This window comes from Silurus aristotelis, assembly GCF_946808225.1.
Source record: "Silurus aristotelis genome assembly, chromosome: 5".
NCBI classification, from domain to species: domain Eukaryota; kingdom Metazoa; phylum Chordata; class Actinopteri; order Siluriformes; family Siluridae; genus Silurus; species Silurus aristotelis.
Window position 1 is genome coordinate 25,626,068 of NC_139578.1, and position 18,683 is coordinate 25,644,750.

The 18,683-nt window shown below is 41.6% G+C and overlaps 1 protein-coding gene across 6 annotated transcripts; it reads right to left on the reverse strand.

Annotated features, from left to right (window-relative positions):
• Nucleotides 1–5,295: 5,295 nt before the first annotated feature.
• sf3b2 (splicing factor 3b, subunit 2) lies at nt 5,296–18,322 on the reverse strand. 6 transcript variants are annotated; one of them, XM_083542687.1, is made up of 22 exons: nt 18,104–18,322; nt 17,602–17,648; nt 16,527–16,586; nt 16,197–16,385; nt 15,821–15,883; nt 15,269–15,398; nt 13,673–13,776; nt 13,413–13,521; nt 13,158–13,249; nt 12,480–12,683; nt 12,236–12,337; nt 12,071–12,151; nt 11,692–11,919; nt 10,594–10,743; nt 10,402–10,491; nt 9,827–9,934; nt 8,757–8,864; nt 7,845–7,987; nt 7,638–7,739; nt 6,703–6,802; nt 6,028–6,231; nt 5,296–5,535 (listed from the first exon to the last, which is right to left on the reverse strand). In XM_083542687.1, exons 1-22 carry the CDS (start codon nt 18,207–18,209, stop codon nt 5,464–5,466), a joined length of 2,592 nt encoding a protein of 863 aa, XP_083398813.1. In that variant the 5' UTR covers nt 18,210–18,322; the 3' UTR covers nt 5,296–5,463. The 6 variants fall into 6 exon arrangements, with proteins under 6 accessions (XP_083398813.1, XP_083398812.1, XP_083398815.1 ...); XM_083542686.1 differs by having other exon boundaries at nt 12,236–12,355; nt 12,486–12,683; nt 18,104–18,319; XM_083542689.1 differs by lacking the exon at nt 18,104–18,322 and adding an exon at nt 17,781–18,059 and having other exon boundaries at nt 12,236–12,355; nt 12,486–12,683.
• Between the last annotated feature and the right edge of the window lie 361 nt (nt 18,323–18,683).

Here is an 18,683-nt window from a genome sequence, read left to right on the forward strand (position 1 = left end):
TGGTCAGAAATAGAACAGAAATGTGAATAAACCCACATATACTATATTTACATTAACAAAATGGTAATGATTAACACCAGCACAATGTCATAGAAATTTCTGAGTGCACGAATAAAGAGGAAAAATTGTTCACTTCTCTCAATTAGACTCTAAAAATTGTATCCATTATTAATTACTGTACTCATTTAGAACAAGAGTTAGGGGCCTTGCTTAAGGGCCCAGCAGTGGCAACTTGGCTTGACTTTGCGGGTGATTTGAACTCACGACTCATGGAGCTTAGAGATTTGGATTTGCACTGAAGTTAATGTTAACGGTCTACTACAATATCTCAGGACCACAGATTGCATTTAATCATCTATTACTGCACACCTCAACAACAATGAAACGTAATGAGTGGACATTCGGTGCCACCCAGATGAGGACCGGTTCCCTTTTTAATCTGGTTCCTCTCAACGTTTTATTCCTCATTCCATCTCAGGGAGTTTTTTTCTTGCCACAGTCGCCGCCGGCTCGCTCATTATAGATAAACTTACGCTTATTATACATTCTTTAATTGCTGTTTTATCTCCATAAAAGCTGCTTTGAGATAATGTTCATTGGTAAAAGCCCTATAAAAAATGAATTGTATTGAATGACCTTCTGGTCCAAAATCCAATGTCTTAACCAGAGTGCAACCCCTAACACCTGTCCATTAACCTCCATTATCAGTGGGTTTCTTGAAATTACTTTCTAGTATTTAAACACACTACAGACAAAAGAAATGTTTATTCGCAACACTGGACTTTTCCCTTTATACTAAACTTTGGTTAAACACTACCTGCTCCAAACACGTAAAAATCTTCCATTATCCTGTTACTGAAACTTATACTATTCAGAGGCGTACTTTACTGTGTGGTATACTATGGGGAGGTGGTAGTTCAGTGGTTAAAGCATTGGACTTTGGTTCTTAGTTCAAATCCCAGCCACACCAAGCTCTTTCTTGGGCCCCTGCGCACGGCCCTTAACCCGATAAGTGCTCAGTTGTATGAATAAGAATGTCTGCCAAATGTCGTAAATATAATATACTATAGATACTAATTTGTACTATTCCAGAGGCGTTCGCTTTTCCGCTCAACAGCAGCACCTGGATGCTCCAGAGGTTCTAATGACTAGTCTACAAAGTTTTTTTTTCATGAAGTTTCAACTCGTCTGACTTGTAATGAGCTCCAACTTGCCCTCCTCTGCACATTCTCATTTCTCTGACAGTCGGTTCAAGATAATCAGTAGGCTGCAAAATCGCTGCTTTTTAACATCAGCTCAAGTGTCCTTCATGATGTTGGCAGGCCAGGGGTTCATCAGAGACCCGCACTGGCTTTGATCAACAAGAAAGAGGACATGGAATCAACGTCATGAACTCATATGACTGCCTCCGACATACGACCATGAGGAAGGTCACAGAAGCCTTATTTAATGTTCAGTTCTGATTTACGAAACAAACCAATCAACAGTGGTTTGTTTACAGCGTGAACATTTTTCTTTTTTTTCACAGTCGACTCTCAGGTTATAAAGGTGAACATCAGACTCTGGATTGGGAGAGTTGAAGGGCCTCTGCATGGGGCAATGAAATAATCTTCCTGCTCTAGTACACCTGCCTCACATCCGGAAAGCCCTTATCAGTTAAGCCGTGCGTGAAATCAGGGAAACCACTGGACTGTGGAACGTTATGGCTGCATGTTCTATCAGGCTTCAAGTGTACTTTGAGTTAAATGGGTTCATGTAAATTTTCTTTTAATAATTATTTATAGCCTGGAAATAAATATTACAGTTTTTGGAAACGACTTTTGGTTTTTACTAATAATCATGAGGTTAGTAGAATTTTAATGGTTTCATTGTTTTTGTTTTTTGTTTAAGATTTTCTGACACTTGTTTAAACATGAGCCAGAAACCATCAGAAAAAAACCCAATAAATGTACAAATAAAGGCATGAAATTATGACATTATTATGACTCGAGATTTTCTCTTCATCGTTGCACCTGTTAGTGGGTGGAATTTATTTATTCGGCAGCAAGTGAACATTTTGTCCTCAAAGTTGACGTGTTAGCAGCAGGAAAAATGGGCAAGCCTAAGGGTTAGAGTGAGTGAGTTAGAAGAGAGCCAAATTGTGACGTCTAGACGACTTGGTCTCCAAAACTGCAGCACTTGTGGGCTGTTCCCAGTCTGCAGTGGTCAGTATCTATTAAAAATGGTCCAAGGAAGGAACAGTGGTGAACCAGCAACAGGGTTGTGGGTGGCAGAGCCTCATTGATGCACGTGGGGAGTGAAGACTGATTGTATAGTTCAATCCAACAGACAATTGCTGAAAAGGTTAATGCTGTTGATGCTCATTGGGTCAGAAGTGTTTTGGTAGCAAAAGGGGGACCGACACGTTATTAAGCAGGTGGCCTTAATGTTATGCCTGATCAATGTACGTGGTTTAGTTATTTGATATGATCCTCCCAGGTCTTAAATCTTGATCTCAATGTGGTTTTTATCCATGTTTCCTGGTTTCCTCCTACCTCAGAAAAAACATGCCTCTACATGGACTAGCTAGGATAGTTTGCCCCCATTCCATGTGCTCATCATAGAGCAATTCCTAACCCTAACCCAAGAGCAGATGGAATCAAAGTCACATTCCTAAGACTGTCCTTAATGACCCTGGTCAGGATAAAGCAGTTACTGAAAGTGATCAAATGGTTTCTAGTTGAACTTTAAGAACCCATCAAATTGGATTAAGCACCAAATCAGGAAACAAAGACTCCTTTACTGAGGAAGATGCTGCAATTAAAGGCACATCAACCTGGAGAAGAACCGTATTCTCAGGCATGGGGTGCAATGTCTTCTAAATACTCTGTAGTTATTTTCCATGCCTGGTGTTGATCAGGAACGAGAGAAAGCGTGCAGAGTGTTTGCTCTGGTAGCCGTCACTCTGCCGAGTTTACACAAAGAAACAAGGTGTTTATTCAGTCAATCCGACTCGTGCATGCCGCTTACAACAGCAATAAACGTGTAAAAAAAAACCTCCTGCTGGTGTGAAGCGTTATCTAAAGGGCCTGGTTCTTCCTCACCTTTACTACGTGTGAACGTCTTCCTACATGGAACCGTGTATTAATTCCTGTTTTATAAACCTGAATGGCTGCCAGGAGGCACTCAGCGTACGCCGCACAGAGCAAATAAAAAGGGAAGAAAAAGTGGGAACTGACAGCTGGGCCTTAAAAATGGCTACGGTCACTTCGATCAATCAAATGCACACTTACTAGAGCTCCTGCTCTGATACACAAAGCTGCAGAACAGATCCTGTCCAGGCCTGAGCCAGGGGACTTACTGATCGTGTGTGTGTGTGTGTGTGTGTGTGTGTGTGTGTGTGTGTGTGTGTGTGTGTACACATGGCCAGAGGTTAAGTGTGTGTGCTTGGAAGTAAATGTGTGCTTAAGTAAGGCAGTGTGTGTCTGAGCGTGTGGGTGACCAAGTCAGTCCTGGCAAAAGCAGTTAAGTAGGTCAAGCTGAACCCCAGACGTCAGGTGACCGTTGATTCCATTAGGTCCTTGTACCCCCTGCTGGCAAAACAATGCAACTACAGCCAGGGGGGCAACAACTACACTAATTGTGTTCCCCATTCCTGGACTTTTCAGGAGGCATCAAGAGTTTTCACAGCTGCTGCTGCTTGATATTGCAAATGTTTAGCAATGGAGGAAATAAGAAAATAAAAACCTACAATAATACTATGACTATGGTGATTTTAAATCCTTTTGCATTCTTGTGTGTTTTTTTGTCAAGCATGAAATATCTTTTTGGGGTCCGTATATACAAAAAGGGAATTGATGTGGGATTAGAACAAGCAAACTTGAAGCAGTAATGAGCCCATCATAGTAGTGATGGAGATTGGAGTCCTTTCGTTCCTTTGATTAGAATTAATATAAAATGTTACACAATCAAAAATTAGATCCCCGAACACGTCTAGATACACTCTCTTGTGTGTAAGATAGTAATTTTTTTTATAAAGTATGTACGTGTAACTGCATATCGTCTATGGGAATCACGTGATCAACGAACAAACGACTCGGACCAGCAGACCGATGAGACAAACTACTAAATTCATTTTCCTGTACATAACCTAGGGAGGTTTTGTGATGCTTTGCTTGTGTTTTTTGGGGCTTCTATGAAACTGGCTGCATTTTTAACCCTAGAAATTAGTTTGGTTCTTTTACTTGGTATTAAGTTTGTTATTGAATTTGTTACTATTGATGATAATTGGCCTCAACGCCACTCCAAGTCTCAGCCTTGGACGCTTCAGTAAGAGTCAGGCTTGTGAGAGGAACTAACAACCATCAGCTTGGTTCCACTTGGTTTTATCTGCACATGCATGTATGTCCATATCAGACCATGAGAAGCTAATTATGCGGTCATGTGCAACCAATATTACATTTACAGAAAAGAAAGAGAAGTGGTACCTCAGGGGTTAAGGCTCTTGGTTACTGAGTAAAAGGTCGAAGGTTCACATCCCAGTATTGCCAAAATGTCGGTTTCAAACTCTTGAGTAAGACCCTTACCGCCTCTGTACTCCAGGGGCGATGTTTCATGGTTGACCCTACGGTCTGCCCCCAGCTTCCTAACATCTGTGGGAAAGACTTTCACTGTGCTGTGATGTACATGTGACAAGTAAAAGCCTCCTTCTTAATGGTGGGATTTACAAACGTCCTTACAGTCAAAGGTCCACCATATTATCCATTGAGCTGCTACTTCCCATAAGATGTGGAGCTGTGAGTGGCAGCACGGCATTCAAACAAAATACTGAAGAACGAAGATTTCTCAGTAACCAAATGAAGAATTCTTCTAAACTAAACATGCGATGATAGCTAAGACCAGGGTAATGGTGCATAAAGGTGCATGTGGTTTGAGTATTTCTTCTGTTCTTTCATACATGTTAAAGTGTATACAAAAAAAGAAAAGAAAAAAAGGAAGGAAGTAGAGGATGAGTGTCTCTGGTGAGTGTACACACGCAATGTTTAAAAATCAAACATCAAAATTCTCACTGATTATTACGTTATTTAATATTTAAACGCCGTGTTCCTTCAGGCGACAAATTACAAGCGACTTCTTCAGGCTCAGACTGACACTAACCTGCATTGAATATATGAAATTCTGCTCTAACACTGACCCTAATGGCTTTCCAACACATCACAACCATCCACAAAGGAAGAAACTATTTATAAAAGAATGAATTTGTGAATCCTGACATGATTTGCTGATACAGAAACAGCACATGAATAATACAAAAAATAAAATGGCATGGGTTTATATTTTATTTACAAAACACAGTGAAACATGGAAAAAAAAAAAAAAAAAGGTTTCATCAGCTTACACGTGGGAGCCTTTATTTCTACAGCGCCGAGTCTAAAATGAAAAAGAGAGGGTAGGATTATCCTCGATCTCTCGCTCGTCTTCTTTTTAAAACTTGAACTCTTTGTATTTCTTGGCTCCGGCGCGGGTGTCCTGCGGCTGGCCTTTCCTCTTCTTTTGCTGTGGGACACACACGGAGAGAGAGCAGGGAACAAACAGAGGTAGGAGTGAGGAACAGTTATGACACTTGCAGCGCTCGTGAGTCAGCAGAGCTCTAAAACCTGTCACTGGGGGGGATTTGTGGGGGCTTTCAATCGAGAATTTCACGTTGATGCTCAGAAAAAGCCTGAGATGAACTCGGACGATGGACTGGAATTCATGATTGGAAATGATGGACTTGTTTTTGCTCTGATTATATAAACAGACGAAGCGAGAGTGGAAAATTTCGACCTCGACAAGCGACTGATTAGGGGGCGTTTTCGGGTTTGTTCAGCGAGCGCTGTGGTTGCCATGGTAACCAAACTGCATTACCCTCACGCTAAAACATTCAATTGCTAGTAAATAAATCCTGGAACTACTACTTAGAATATAAAAACACATTTCTGACAACTTCATTTTTTTTTTCATATAAATGATAAAATCTCTACGACACATTTGACGGTAAAAACGTACCTTCTGTTTGGCGGCGTGTTCGGCCACCATGTCGCTGAAGTCCTCCTTCTCCACCTGAGCCTGCTGCTCGCGCACATGCTCCTCGTACTTCTGCGTCATGGCCATCGGGTCCAGCTCCAGCTCCTCCGGGGCCAGAGCCACCTCCACGCCCTGGGAGTCTCCGCCCAGCCCGGTCACGCCGGCCGCCTTCCGAGCAGCTCCGGCCTAAACGAGCAGAGACACGACCGAGAGTCAGTGAGAAGTGTTTAAATACGGGTTTATTATTATGCACACGATGGACCCAATGCTGCACTCGTCATTTACAGTGCAAACACAAGCGGAGTGGAAAGCCGGAGTCTGATTTTTATTGAATTGGAGTTCTGCGTGCCATAACGAGAGAGAATTACGACTCCCTTCTGAGGACCAAAGCCAGGATTCGGCTGATCAAACAGAGCTGACGCTCCGCAGCCTCGATCAATCCCTCTCCGTCAAGTGCTTGTGTAAATCACAGCCTGCAATGCTCTGCTTCTAAGGAACAGCTAATGATGTGTTAATGGGAACAACAAATATTCTTTTAATGGGGCTTCAGAAGCAGAAACGCCGCCTTATTGGGTAAAAATATTCAGCACTCGTGTTAACGCTCTCTGTGCTCTACTGTTTACCCGCATATACACACACTCCGGAGCACACACTCACCGCGGACATGTCGTAGATGTGTGTGGAGGCCATCATGGCTGCTCCCACAGGGCCGGTTCTCCTCTCGGGCAGCACAGTGTACAGCTGAGGAGTTTCGTTTCTGTTCACACACAAGATATTAGTGTTACAACACAACGATATACAGTATCAGTGCACAAGGGTCAATACTTAAATCTTTAATAATAATAAATAAATAGCTGAATTTAATAATCAGACTGCTCTAGTACAGTATGGCTGTGTGGGCGTGACCAAATATTCTAATGAGCATTCTTAAATAGATTACCAATATGGGTTTTTCCTCTCATATGATACCAACTTTCTCCCCCCTTCTATTAAATTAAAATCAAAATCTTAAGTAATAAAATGTGGAGCTCTTTGGCGAGAGAGAGAGAATCTGATCGAGTTTTGTAAATATATATATATTTATTTTCACTGTATGGATGCCGAATACAGGCTACTGCCACCTGCTCTATACCCTGGGTATAGGGCTCAGGGGCGGAGCTTGGGGTGGCCACAGCCACCATGAATATAACCACGGCCCCCCACTCATAACTTCATTTTTAAAGATGAAAATAATTTCCCAAATATTGATCTAGGACAGGAGTATCCAATCTTTTCCACAAAGAGCTATAGTGTAGGTGCCGGTTTTCATTAAAAGTCCACACCAAAAACTACCTGTTTAAATCGAACCATCTTCATATATGAATAATAGTGAATAATATGGAAGAAAATATCAAACACTTTATACTTTTAGCTTTTTTTTTTTAGCAAATAATAAATATTGGACTCTGAGCTTTAAACCACAATTCAATCGTTTACATAAAAAAAAAAAAAAAGGAACAGTCAGCTTGAATGGGGACATTCCACACATTTCAGTGTGATTTAGCTCTCACACACTCTCTCTCACACACACACACACACACACACACACTCACCCGTCCATGGCCTCTTCAATCTTCTTCTTCCTGAGCTCAATTAATTCTGGCGTCTCCATGCCAGCAGGAACGGAGGAGAAGCCACCGGGAGTGATTAAGCCGCTGAGACACAGAGAGAAAGGCAGAGGTTAGACTTCACATCGCACCAGCTTCTTTCACAGTTTATTACAAAGCAAACAGAACTCTCTGTGGTGAGAACATCATTACCTGTCGGCTGGAGTGAAGAAACCGGACTCGTCCGGTTTGTCCTCGTCGCTCTCCTCCTCTTCCTCTTCTTCTGAAGACTCTTCATCTGATGGTTCGAGTTCACCCCATGTGGTACGGTCCACTTCCTCCTCCTCCGCCTTGGCCTGTTCAGATATTTATTCATTATTAATGAATCATTTATTTTGTTTTAAATGACGATTAAATGATTTTTTTTTTACAAAGAATAAAAAAAGATATACATATTTGTTAAACAGCATATAAACTGTTAATGATCCTTTGTGCTGCTTGATGTCAAAACATGCACATGACATCGAGCTCTTCTTTATTGGTTAAATATAAAATATTTGTAATATACTTGTAAATTGACTATTTTACAATCTGATGGAGCAAAAACATCTCACTATAAAACTGTGTTCGAATTAAAAATGCTGGATTTGTACCACAATCTTGGTGTTACTACGGGACCCAATCAAATATGGAACAAATCATTATTCTTTCTCCTAATAAATGGTCTTTGCTTTCGAAAAGTTCTCTTCAATTCAATATTCAGATAAATTGCAACACGCATAATTAATGCTACTGCTAACGATGGCCACCTGTGAGAGTAATTACAAGCGAATTAGTATTTAAATGTGTTCAAACACTTGTGTTTTTTTTTTTAGCAGTTAGAACAGAAGTGACTGTAACAGGAACTCAGTGGACTCTGGCTCATAAGGTCACAAGTTCAAATCCCAGCACCACCAAGCAGCACTTCTGGGCCCTCGAGCACGGCCCTTAACCCTTAAAAGCCCAGTTGTAATTAGCTCTGAATAAGGCATCTGCCAAATACCAAAAAATGTCAATGTAAACAAAGTCTAAGTGACCGTGTGTGTGTGTGTGTGTGTGTGTGTGTCAGTGTGTGTTGCTTCGTACCTGGAAGTCGATGGCGTTGGTTCCGAACACGTCGCCGTAAAGAGGTTTCCCCGTCTCGTCTACGGGAGGTTTACCCCATCCTCCAGCATGATATCCAAACGAGCAGTTCTAAAAAAGACAAAAAGAAGGATTTAGACCTTTTTTCAAAACATGACTACTCGAGATAAAAAAAACAATATCCCTTCTTATCCTTTGCTATATATATTGTACAAAGTTCTAAAGTAACTCTCATACCTGATGCACAATACTGTTATTTCACCACCATGCACTTTCACACTTCTATTTTGTCTTGTATAGTCTGATTAGAGACAGTGGCATTGAGTAAAAGACAGGAGATGGAGCTGGAGGTAGCAGAGCTGAAGATATTAAGGTTTTTGTTGGGAGTGACGAGGATGGACAGGATTAGAAATTAGTTTATTAGAGGGACAGCACATGTTGGACGTTTTGGTGACAAGGTGAGGGAGGCGAGATTGAGATGGTTTGGACATGTGCAGAGGAGGGACATGAGTTATACTGGTAGAAGAATGCTGAGAATGGAGCCACCAGGAAGAAGGAAAAGAGGAAGGCCAAGGAGGAGGTTTATGGATGTGCTGAGGGAAGACGTGCAGGTAGTTGGTGTGAAAGAAGCAGATGTAGAGGACAGGGCGGTAGTGGAGACAGATGATCCGCTGTGGAGACCCCTAAGTAGAGAGCAGCCGAGAGAAGTAGTAGTCTGTTTTTGTCTTGTATAGTCTGTTTTTGTCTTGTATAGTCTATTTTTGTCTTGTATAGTTTTATTTATGTATATACTTTGAGTCACTAACAGCTAGAACCAAACACACACACACACACACACACACAAAACTTCATGACTTTGAGTCCTGGAATAGCCCAAATCCCCCCCCCCCAACACACACACACACACACACACACACACACACACACACACACACACCTCTCCTCTGTTGAATGAGCTGTTGATTAGATAAATAAAGTGTGTCAGTGAGGACCAGCTCTAGTGAAGTGTAGTCTATAGGAGCAGACAACATTCTTGTTATAAACCTGGTGTTGTTTGGATGCCCGACACTAACCTCCGGAATGGGGGCGTTGAGGCCGGGGATCTTGAGGTTGGGGTACGAGGGGGGAGGACCGTACCTCTGCATGGCAATAAGCCACGGAGGAGGAACCTTATGGGAGTTCTAGAGAGGAAGAAAAAGAAATATATCATTACTTCATAATGCCAAAGAAGTGTTAATGCCAACCTGCACAGAAGATAGTGTAGGATTTTAAAGCAGGACTCTGCCTTTTACAGCGCCCTCTGCTGGATAACTGTGCTAAAATATATATAAAAATGGGACATTATTCAGTCTTGATAGCCAAAAACATTTCAGAATTTATTTATTGGTTTCTTAAATGTGGATATCTGCAATCAATGATCATCATAAGCAGATGAATAGTAACCGAACATGGAGAAATATCTGTGTAGAAAATTGTTGTACTGATACCATTTACAGCCACTGTTCATTTTCCACGTTATGTACCATCACTATGTACTAACACATTATTATTTCACAATAAGCAAATTCTGTGCCTCAGGGATTTCTATAACACACACCAGGATGTAAAATACACCATGCAAATGAGAGAAACATGCTGTAGGACTCACAGGGCCAGTGGGCATGCCCAGAGCGATCCTCAGCTCATCAGACAGATCTCCAGGCTTCTTCTCTTTCAGCCGGGTCTCAAACTCCTTCCCCTGAGAGAACCCAAACCCAAACGAAAACGGAGAGTGAGAAAGAATACACCACAGTTCCTTCAGGAAAAGGTCAGTTAAACGCGATAGGAGCGAGTAGATTACCTCGTAGTACAGATCTCCGTGGATGGTGAGCTTAGGTTTGATCTGCCACTTGAAAAAGGCGTCGTGGAGCTTCTGGTAGTCGATGTCGATCTTGCCCATTTTCGGGCGGACTTTCTCTCGCATTTTGGTCTTCATGGTTTTAGCATCCTCCTGTTGAGGAGACAGAATACATTGTAAAGGCTCACGAACTGCAACATACTGATTTACAGAATAGAACATTTCCTCATGGAGAAAGTTATTCTACACCAAATAAAACCTAACGGCCTTCATTTGCTTTAATTTTCGTGTGCCGACACCGGCCACGTTTCCTATTACAGGCTTTTAATTGGACCCTTAACTTTTCAGAATAGTTGGTTGGTGTGTTTGTATTGTAGAGTTTCTAGATTAGGATTTCCCACTGGAGAGGCAGATCATGATAATCACCATGATGGTGGAAAGCAGGTAGAAGCTGCATGCTCACACACGTCTGGTGAATCTGTGCTCTCTGTGATATCTGCACTTTATCTGTTCACAAAGGCGTCTTTCTAGCACAAGTCGCTTTAATCTGGGGCCTAAAAATATACGGTTTAACAGTGACTCAATGACTCATTTCATTTTTCGTGCCTTGGATCAAACTTTTTAAAACAACATCCAAACAAGCTTCTTAAAAATGTTGAGGAATATTAAATACTGTGACATTTAAATAAATGGAATGAAACCAACATTTTACTGGCGTCAGCTAGGCATTAAACCGCAGCTCTCAGCAGCTCAGGGTTCAAAACACCTGAGCAGCTCCACTCCAGATACACAACTCAAACAATAAACACACACAACTGCTCTGCACATAATCATTATCCACAACAATGCTTTTATCCGCCGTATAATTTGACTCGATGCATAAAACTGGTCATTAATGGTGTTAGTCAGACTTTAATGTACTGGTGAAACACCTACACCTGATGATGTAACAGGTCTGTCTGTCCAGGAAATGTGTAGGCGGGTGAGGAAATAAATAATAATAATAAATAAATAATAATAATTACGCAGTGTTAATGGTTTTTTAACATTTTGTTATAGAACATATATGTACATTGGGCACATGGTAAGTGAATGGTTGACCTTCTCCTGTAAAGCTTCCCTCATCTCCTGGATGCCGGTGCGTTTGATGAACTCGGGCAGCTCGAAGGGTGGTTTCTCGATACCCCTCTTCCCCTGCAGGTACTTCCTCTTGAAGCACCAGTGGCGAGGCACTGGTACGGTGTTTCTCGTGGCCTTCAGGTGCACCAGCAGCTTGGGCTCGTGAGCCGTCACGTCGTGCATCTCCACCACGTCCGGACGCGCCACCAGCTGGAGAACGAAAGAACACCGTGACCAAAGATTGCAGACTGTAGATGAGGTTAATTCATTTTCCTGTTGCTGCTCTGGACTGATCTAATAATTGAATAATCAGGAATTATATCTCTGTATAAGTTTCTACGTGTGTAAGAAAGAGTGGAACCTGTTTGAGCTCGGCGACAGTCAGCCTGTTCATCCTTCTCAGCTTCTTTTTGGAGAGTTTTGGCACATCCGGTTTCATTTCCTGTGAGAACAGAAAGAGTGGAGATGTTTAATACGGAGCACGGTGACGACACCAGAAAAGACTCGAGTGTTCCAGGTGCGTCACCTCGTCACTGTCGTCGCTGTCTTTCTTTTCCTCTAAAAATTTCTTCTTATACGAGGTGATTTCCGGCTTCTCGGTCTTCTCCGGCTCCTTCTCCTTCTCTTTCTTCACGTCATCAGTCAACTTGGGGGGGGGGGGACAAGAGAGAAATCCATGAAATGACAATAAACATGTTTTAGCCACCATCAGAGCTTCTACACAGCACTCAGGAAGTTGCTTTTCCTATGTGACTCAGCAGGATGTAAACGCTCACCTTAAACGCTTCAAAGATCCTCTTGAAGAAGATGTAGTTGGGGTCATAGATCTCAGGCTCCTCAGTCACATACTCGATCTCCACTTCAGGCTCTTTCTCTTTATCCTTCTCGGTCTCGCTCTTTTTCCCCTCCACTTGCTCGCTCTTCTCTTGATTTTTCTTCTTCTTCTTCTTGCGGTTTCGGCGTTTGCGGCTTTTCTGGAGGTCACATTGAAGTGTTGGGAAGGTCAATTACATTTAGAACTCCTACTAGGTTATGATTCAACAGCAGCTCCACAGGAGCTCAGCATTAGAACAGTAACACTTATTATATCTTTCAACAAATCGACTCAATCAATCAATCAACTCCTCTCCTTGTGAACGTTCTACACGTGTTTACAAGCCCGTTTTAATAATTCAATCAGAGTTAACGGCATTAACAAACGACACTAATTGTAGTACATCCTCCAGTACAAATGTTTTATTTTTGTCCTGCTTTTCCAATTTAAACAAATCCAAACTTTATCAACTAATAGCTGAGAAACTTAAAAAAATGTAAATGAATATTTTAAAAGTATTTTTTCTTTTTAATCAAACCTGTTAGTTTACTGCATTTCTCCGTTTCATTCACTTTACACCCTATAATAGTCTCTATCAGACAAAATGAGAGTAAATGCATTGGTTGAAACTAACATCCTTTTTCGAGAGAGCGTTTTCCTCTTCATCGTCTGAATATGGACGTGAGCTGTTCATGTCTGTGTCGGCCGTGTCATCGTCATCCTCTCCTGAGAACACCACACACACACACACACACACACACACACACACACACACACACACACACACACACACACACACACACACACACACACACACACACACACACACAGTTAATCTGTAAACGTTTTCTGCTGTACAGTTTGCTTGTTTACTGAGTTTGATTCTGACCTGTTGGGGCAGCGATGAGCTGCTCCTGTCTGATCTCCTTTAGCTGCAGGATCTTCTCCAGAGCCTGAGGAATCTTCGGCCCGATTCCCATGTCGTCACTCTGCCACACCTGCTCACACGACACGACACGCACATCAGAATTCAGCACAGAATAACACCATTCCTGAATGTGTTACTGGAGAAAACCTGGTGCATTCATGAAATCCCACAACGCACTGCACTGGCCAAAGTCAACCTGTTGTGAAAAGAGCAGTTGGTACCTCTCTCGAGTCCTCGCCAGGTGGAGGTGGTACTCTCTGCCTCTGACTGCTCTGTGATAGCATGGAAACTCCTGGAGGTGGTGGACCACTGGTTGTCATGGCCACTAGAGTAAGTGAGAAGATGGTGGACGTTAAGGAACGAGGGTTACATCACAAAAATTACTTAGTACACAAAGGGGGGAAATTTAAATCTGAAAAACTCAATGTTGTACCAAGAAAAAAAAATAAAAGCACATGATTTATCCAATTTAATGCAGTTTTAGAAATTTAGAAAACTGGTTTTCACTCATTATCAAGTTACAAAACGGTTTTAAAGTCAATGATTCTTACAATTACTTCAAATTTTTTATTTAAAACTTTTAAATTAATTAATTTTTTATTAAAAACCGAGCTGTAACCAGATCTTGGGCGTCCTCTGTGTGCTCATGATTCCTCCTGCTTTTACACAGCAAGTGTTCACCTTTGAGACCTGCTTTTTCCACCACAAGCTCTAGAACACACTGACGAGGAAATGGATACTGACAAATAAATTCTCATGACCAATCAGCGTACACTCAATAGACAGGACAGCAAGACTGAGAGAAAACAGTGATGCGTCCATGAGCTTTGATCCAAAAAACGAAAAATTATGCTGTGTACAATGTTTGCAAAATTTTAACTAAACACGCCTGGCAGCACTACGAAGGGATTTTCTAATAATAATACTGGAAAAACTGGTGTTTTTTCTTAGAAGTAACTGCTACAATCAGCGCTGTTATACACAATATTTAAATGATCAGATCAGCAGTGATTTGAAGTCTATATAATCCAGTGGTTAGCCATCAGGGTCAGAAAGACCTTCTCTAAATCACAGACTTACATTTAATAGGACTTTTGAACATGAATATGTATTCAATTATTCCCACTAGTCTATTCTCTTCATTACATAGTGTTTCAGGTTTAAGTTCAGGTTAGAGTTTCTATCCAATCAGATTCCAGTAATCACATCACATGGTATCTGTCGTAAGGTCACTGTGGGCTTTTGTTGTGTAAAATCCATGTTGTTTGAAGCTGGGCCATCAAGCAGCGTCCAATAAAGTATTTGATTGGATTCGCATCTGTAGCAACTGCACAAGCTCAAATATATTAATGTGCATGTAATAGCTGTTTTTTATTCCACAATGACAGAGAGAGTAGTAATGTCATTTATACTCGCTGTATGAAACACCAGCGCTCTGTTACACTGCGTTTCTCCATCATTTTGATGGTTAATACAGTCATGGTGTCTTAATGATGGTATTCAGAGGTGATTCAGGTTGGGAACCTGTTTTTATTGTATCGTAAAATTCACTATGCAACGATTTATTCTGTAGGTTAAACGACTAATAATAATAGTAATTTAAGGCATTAAAAAACAAAACTGCCTAAAATACACGTGTATGAACAGAAACAGCGTAACGGTACATTTTGACTAAATTATGTGATCATTTTTTACACAAAGACTTATATTTACACAGAATATAAAGTATAATGGCAGCCATCTTGCCTTGATAATGTACAACATTGCAGGTAAAAGGGAACTGAATCTTATACTGGAGGACAGGAAGAGACAGTTACCTCGAAGTGGAGGAATGGGGGGTAACCGGTTGGGTGCAGGTCCTGGTTCTGGAGCCCGTGTTCCTGGTGGTCCCGTCTGCTGCAGTTTAACCAGCTCTTGCTGCCTCTCATGCTCCAGCAGCTGTGCAGCCTGGAGACAAACACAGGGAGAAGCTTAGGCTGAATCTACACTGATCCAGATACATTTGGAAACGGCATATTATTTGTATATATTACACACACACACACACACTTTTTAATTTATCTGCTTCATTACATTTTTTATATCCTTAAATTCTATTCCTTTTGTACTTGAATGCCGGACAGTCGTATTAAGCATTTCACTGCATTTCTTTTTTCATCGTTTCCAAAAAGTTGTTAATCCACACTAAAAATGCTTCCGTCCCTGAACTGCCCACCAGCAAAATGTAAGATGTATTAGTGTGGACGTGTCCTTAGTGGTGAAGCCGAGAACATTTACAATTCACATATTTTATCTGTGCGTCAGAAATCTGCGTATGTAAGTGCACTGTTTTCACTGCTCATGCTGTGCCTTTGTGTCTGATCTCTTACTCTCTTCTGCTGCTCAAGAAGCTCCTGTTCCTTTAGCTGCTCCTCAATCACTCGGGAATCCCCCTGAAACACAACATGTCCATCCATTTATTTGTGGAATCCAAATAAAAAGTCTTGACAAGACAAGAATATTTAATATCCCTAAATAAATCTATAACATGTATATATGCTTTACTATTCGTATAAAACGTGTTAAAGTAACCAGCAGCAGTTGAGATCTTTCCACACACAGTTACTCTTCATGTAACATTAAAATCCCTTCATATTTAGCATATATTTTTGCTGACACGTTGCTCGGCTCTAAGAATGTTTCTACAGTTAGTCAGTGACAAGGATCCTACACGAGAGTCTTTCACTTTGTTGAAGCAGCTCGTACCTGACTGGTCCTCTGAGACATCTTCTGCGAGTCGTCCTGCACCATGCCGGAGGAGACACCCGGCGGCTCCATGCTCATGCGTATACCAGGTGGAGGTGGACCTCCCATCATGCCCATTGCCTGCAGCACGCCCATGCCCGGAGGCAGCGGCATGGAAGGCATCGGGGGCATAGGAGGCAGACCTGGTATCTAACACAGTGAGAGAATTTTCCATGACACAAAGCAGCACCAATCCAAGATCAGGTCCAACAAATCAGCTTTCACTTATCATCTGTTAGTTTCCTTAACATAATAACCTGAACCGTGTGCGTGTGTGTGTGGATCACATACCGTGGTCATGGTCTTGTCATCTCCACCCGTCATGTTGGGTTTAGTGAACATCACACCCGTCTGAGGAGACAAATCACAATCTAAAGCTTTTGATTGGTGAAAACATTACACACTGAAATATGTGTATGTCAGATTTTGTGTCCAATCAAATTTCAGCTTCTATATGACTATGACTGCCATGTCAATCTAATCTGCCCAGGGCCTTCACAGTCAGTACTGCTGGCCTATTTTTTATACCTTAGACTCTATTAGAAATAAGTCTGTTTCTTTAAACCAATCAGATTTCGCATTACAGGGCAGCGAAATGGCGCAGAATAGCATCAGCATTTTTCCGTCCTCTGATTGGTTGGTCAGAGTGACACAGTAACAGTCAAGTTCAACTGGCAAAACACGTCTGTAGTTCTGCACAACTGAATACATCCGAGTTAGACTTTTTATGCCTACTGAGGAAGATCAATTGATTTGGTCTTGGACTTACTTATAAATCCATTTTCAAGAAAAGCTAGACATTGTGAGGAGGTCAGCCAACTTCGAAGCTAGCTAGCGTGTCTCCACTTCCAGACCAGTGAATAGGAGGGCTACCACTGACTTACAGCCTCTGAGCAGCGGTGCACATTATGAGTCTGCATCTCTGGTAAATAGGTTGTATTTTATTTACATTTTAAGTTTTTGTCATGGTATTAGACAAATATTGATTCTGAACTGCTCCAGGTGATGTAGGTGCACAGTTGAGGTTGTAGAGTTTTGGAGTTTTAACTGTGTTTCTTGCTTTAGTAAAATGGTATTTATCCTTCATATGCAAAACTCCTCTCTCTCTCTGTAATGCCACGTGTTATATTGCGTTTTTGTATAGTATTGATGGTTTCTATAATTGCGACGTGATAGTGTTGGTATTAAGAGGGGGATTTAGTCGGGTAAATCCTCACTGAAGGTCCAGGTACCAAATGCACGACTCGACATTGCTAAGATCTGATTTTATGTATCTTCTGTAGGGAGTTCCTGATATTTAAATGACTTTATGATCTTTGATGAATCAACAATAAAAGGTAGAAAGTGAGTGTTTTTGTGTATTTACCTGCATCATGTAGGACTTCAGTCTGTCTATTAACTCCTCTCTGGGGCCTACAGGAAGCAGAACACATTTTTTAGGATTTACACGTTACACAACGGAAAAAAGGAAAATGAATGGAGTAGAAACACAACAGAGAGAGAAGTTTGGGATCAGAAACATGACTGAGACACAGGAAGTTAAACCCGGAGCTCTTTTTCCTCCTTTACCGCTTCCCACAACACAAACATGGCGAATTATTCATTCACACCTGCACCACGAGTCGGGATTAATGACGTGATGCATGTAACGAGCGCGCGCCTTGTAGACACACGTGCACCCCGAGCCTCCGGTACCGAAACCCGGGGTTATAACGGAGCCCCGATCCCGGACATGCTTTTCTTACTAACAGCCAATGCTAATCATGCTAATGCTAAAGCTAATGCTAGCCTATATGGTGCAGCTTGGCGTTAGCCGGGACGCTACACCACCACGTGACTTTGGTCCAATTTGATGGCGGTTTCCTCACCCATAACCGGAGCTCCGATCTCCGCCAGCTTGGCCTGCAACTCCGGGACGCTCCATGAGTTTAAGTCCGGGTTACTGTCCGTGAGCGGGACTCCATCAGCCGCCATCTTTACTTAGTTCTTCTCCTCACACACACGATACACACACAAATCTGTCGCAGGGAATCATGGGAACTTCCGTATACGTCCAACCAACGTGAACCATGAACGACGCGCTTCCGGTTCCGGTTTTTTCTTTCTGATGCTGTTTCATTTCAACATTCTGTTGTGTTTGTTGTGATTAATCCACTGTCACGTGTTTAATCTGCAGCCCTCATTTATTTATCATGTATTAAGTAATAATATTTAAAAAGACATAAAAGTCATCATTTTATCAGGTTTCTGAGGTTCCTCATGTTATAGTCATACATTTTTTTTCTCTCACATATATTTTTATATATTTTATATTTTATATAGTTTATACTCTTTATTTATCTGCCTTATTTTTTTTCTTGGTTTATTTTTCTCCTCATCCTATTCCCTCATGCCGGACCGTCATAAAAAGCATTTCACTGCATGTAGTACTCTGTGTGTATGTGACAA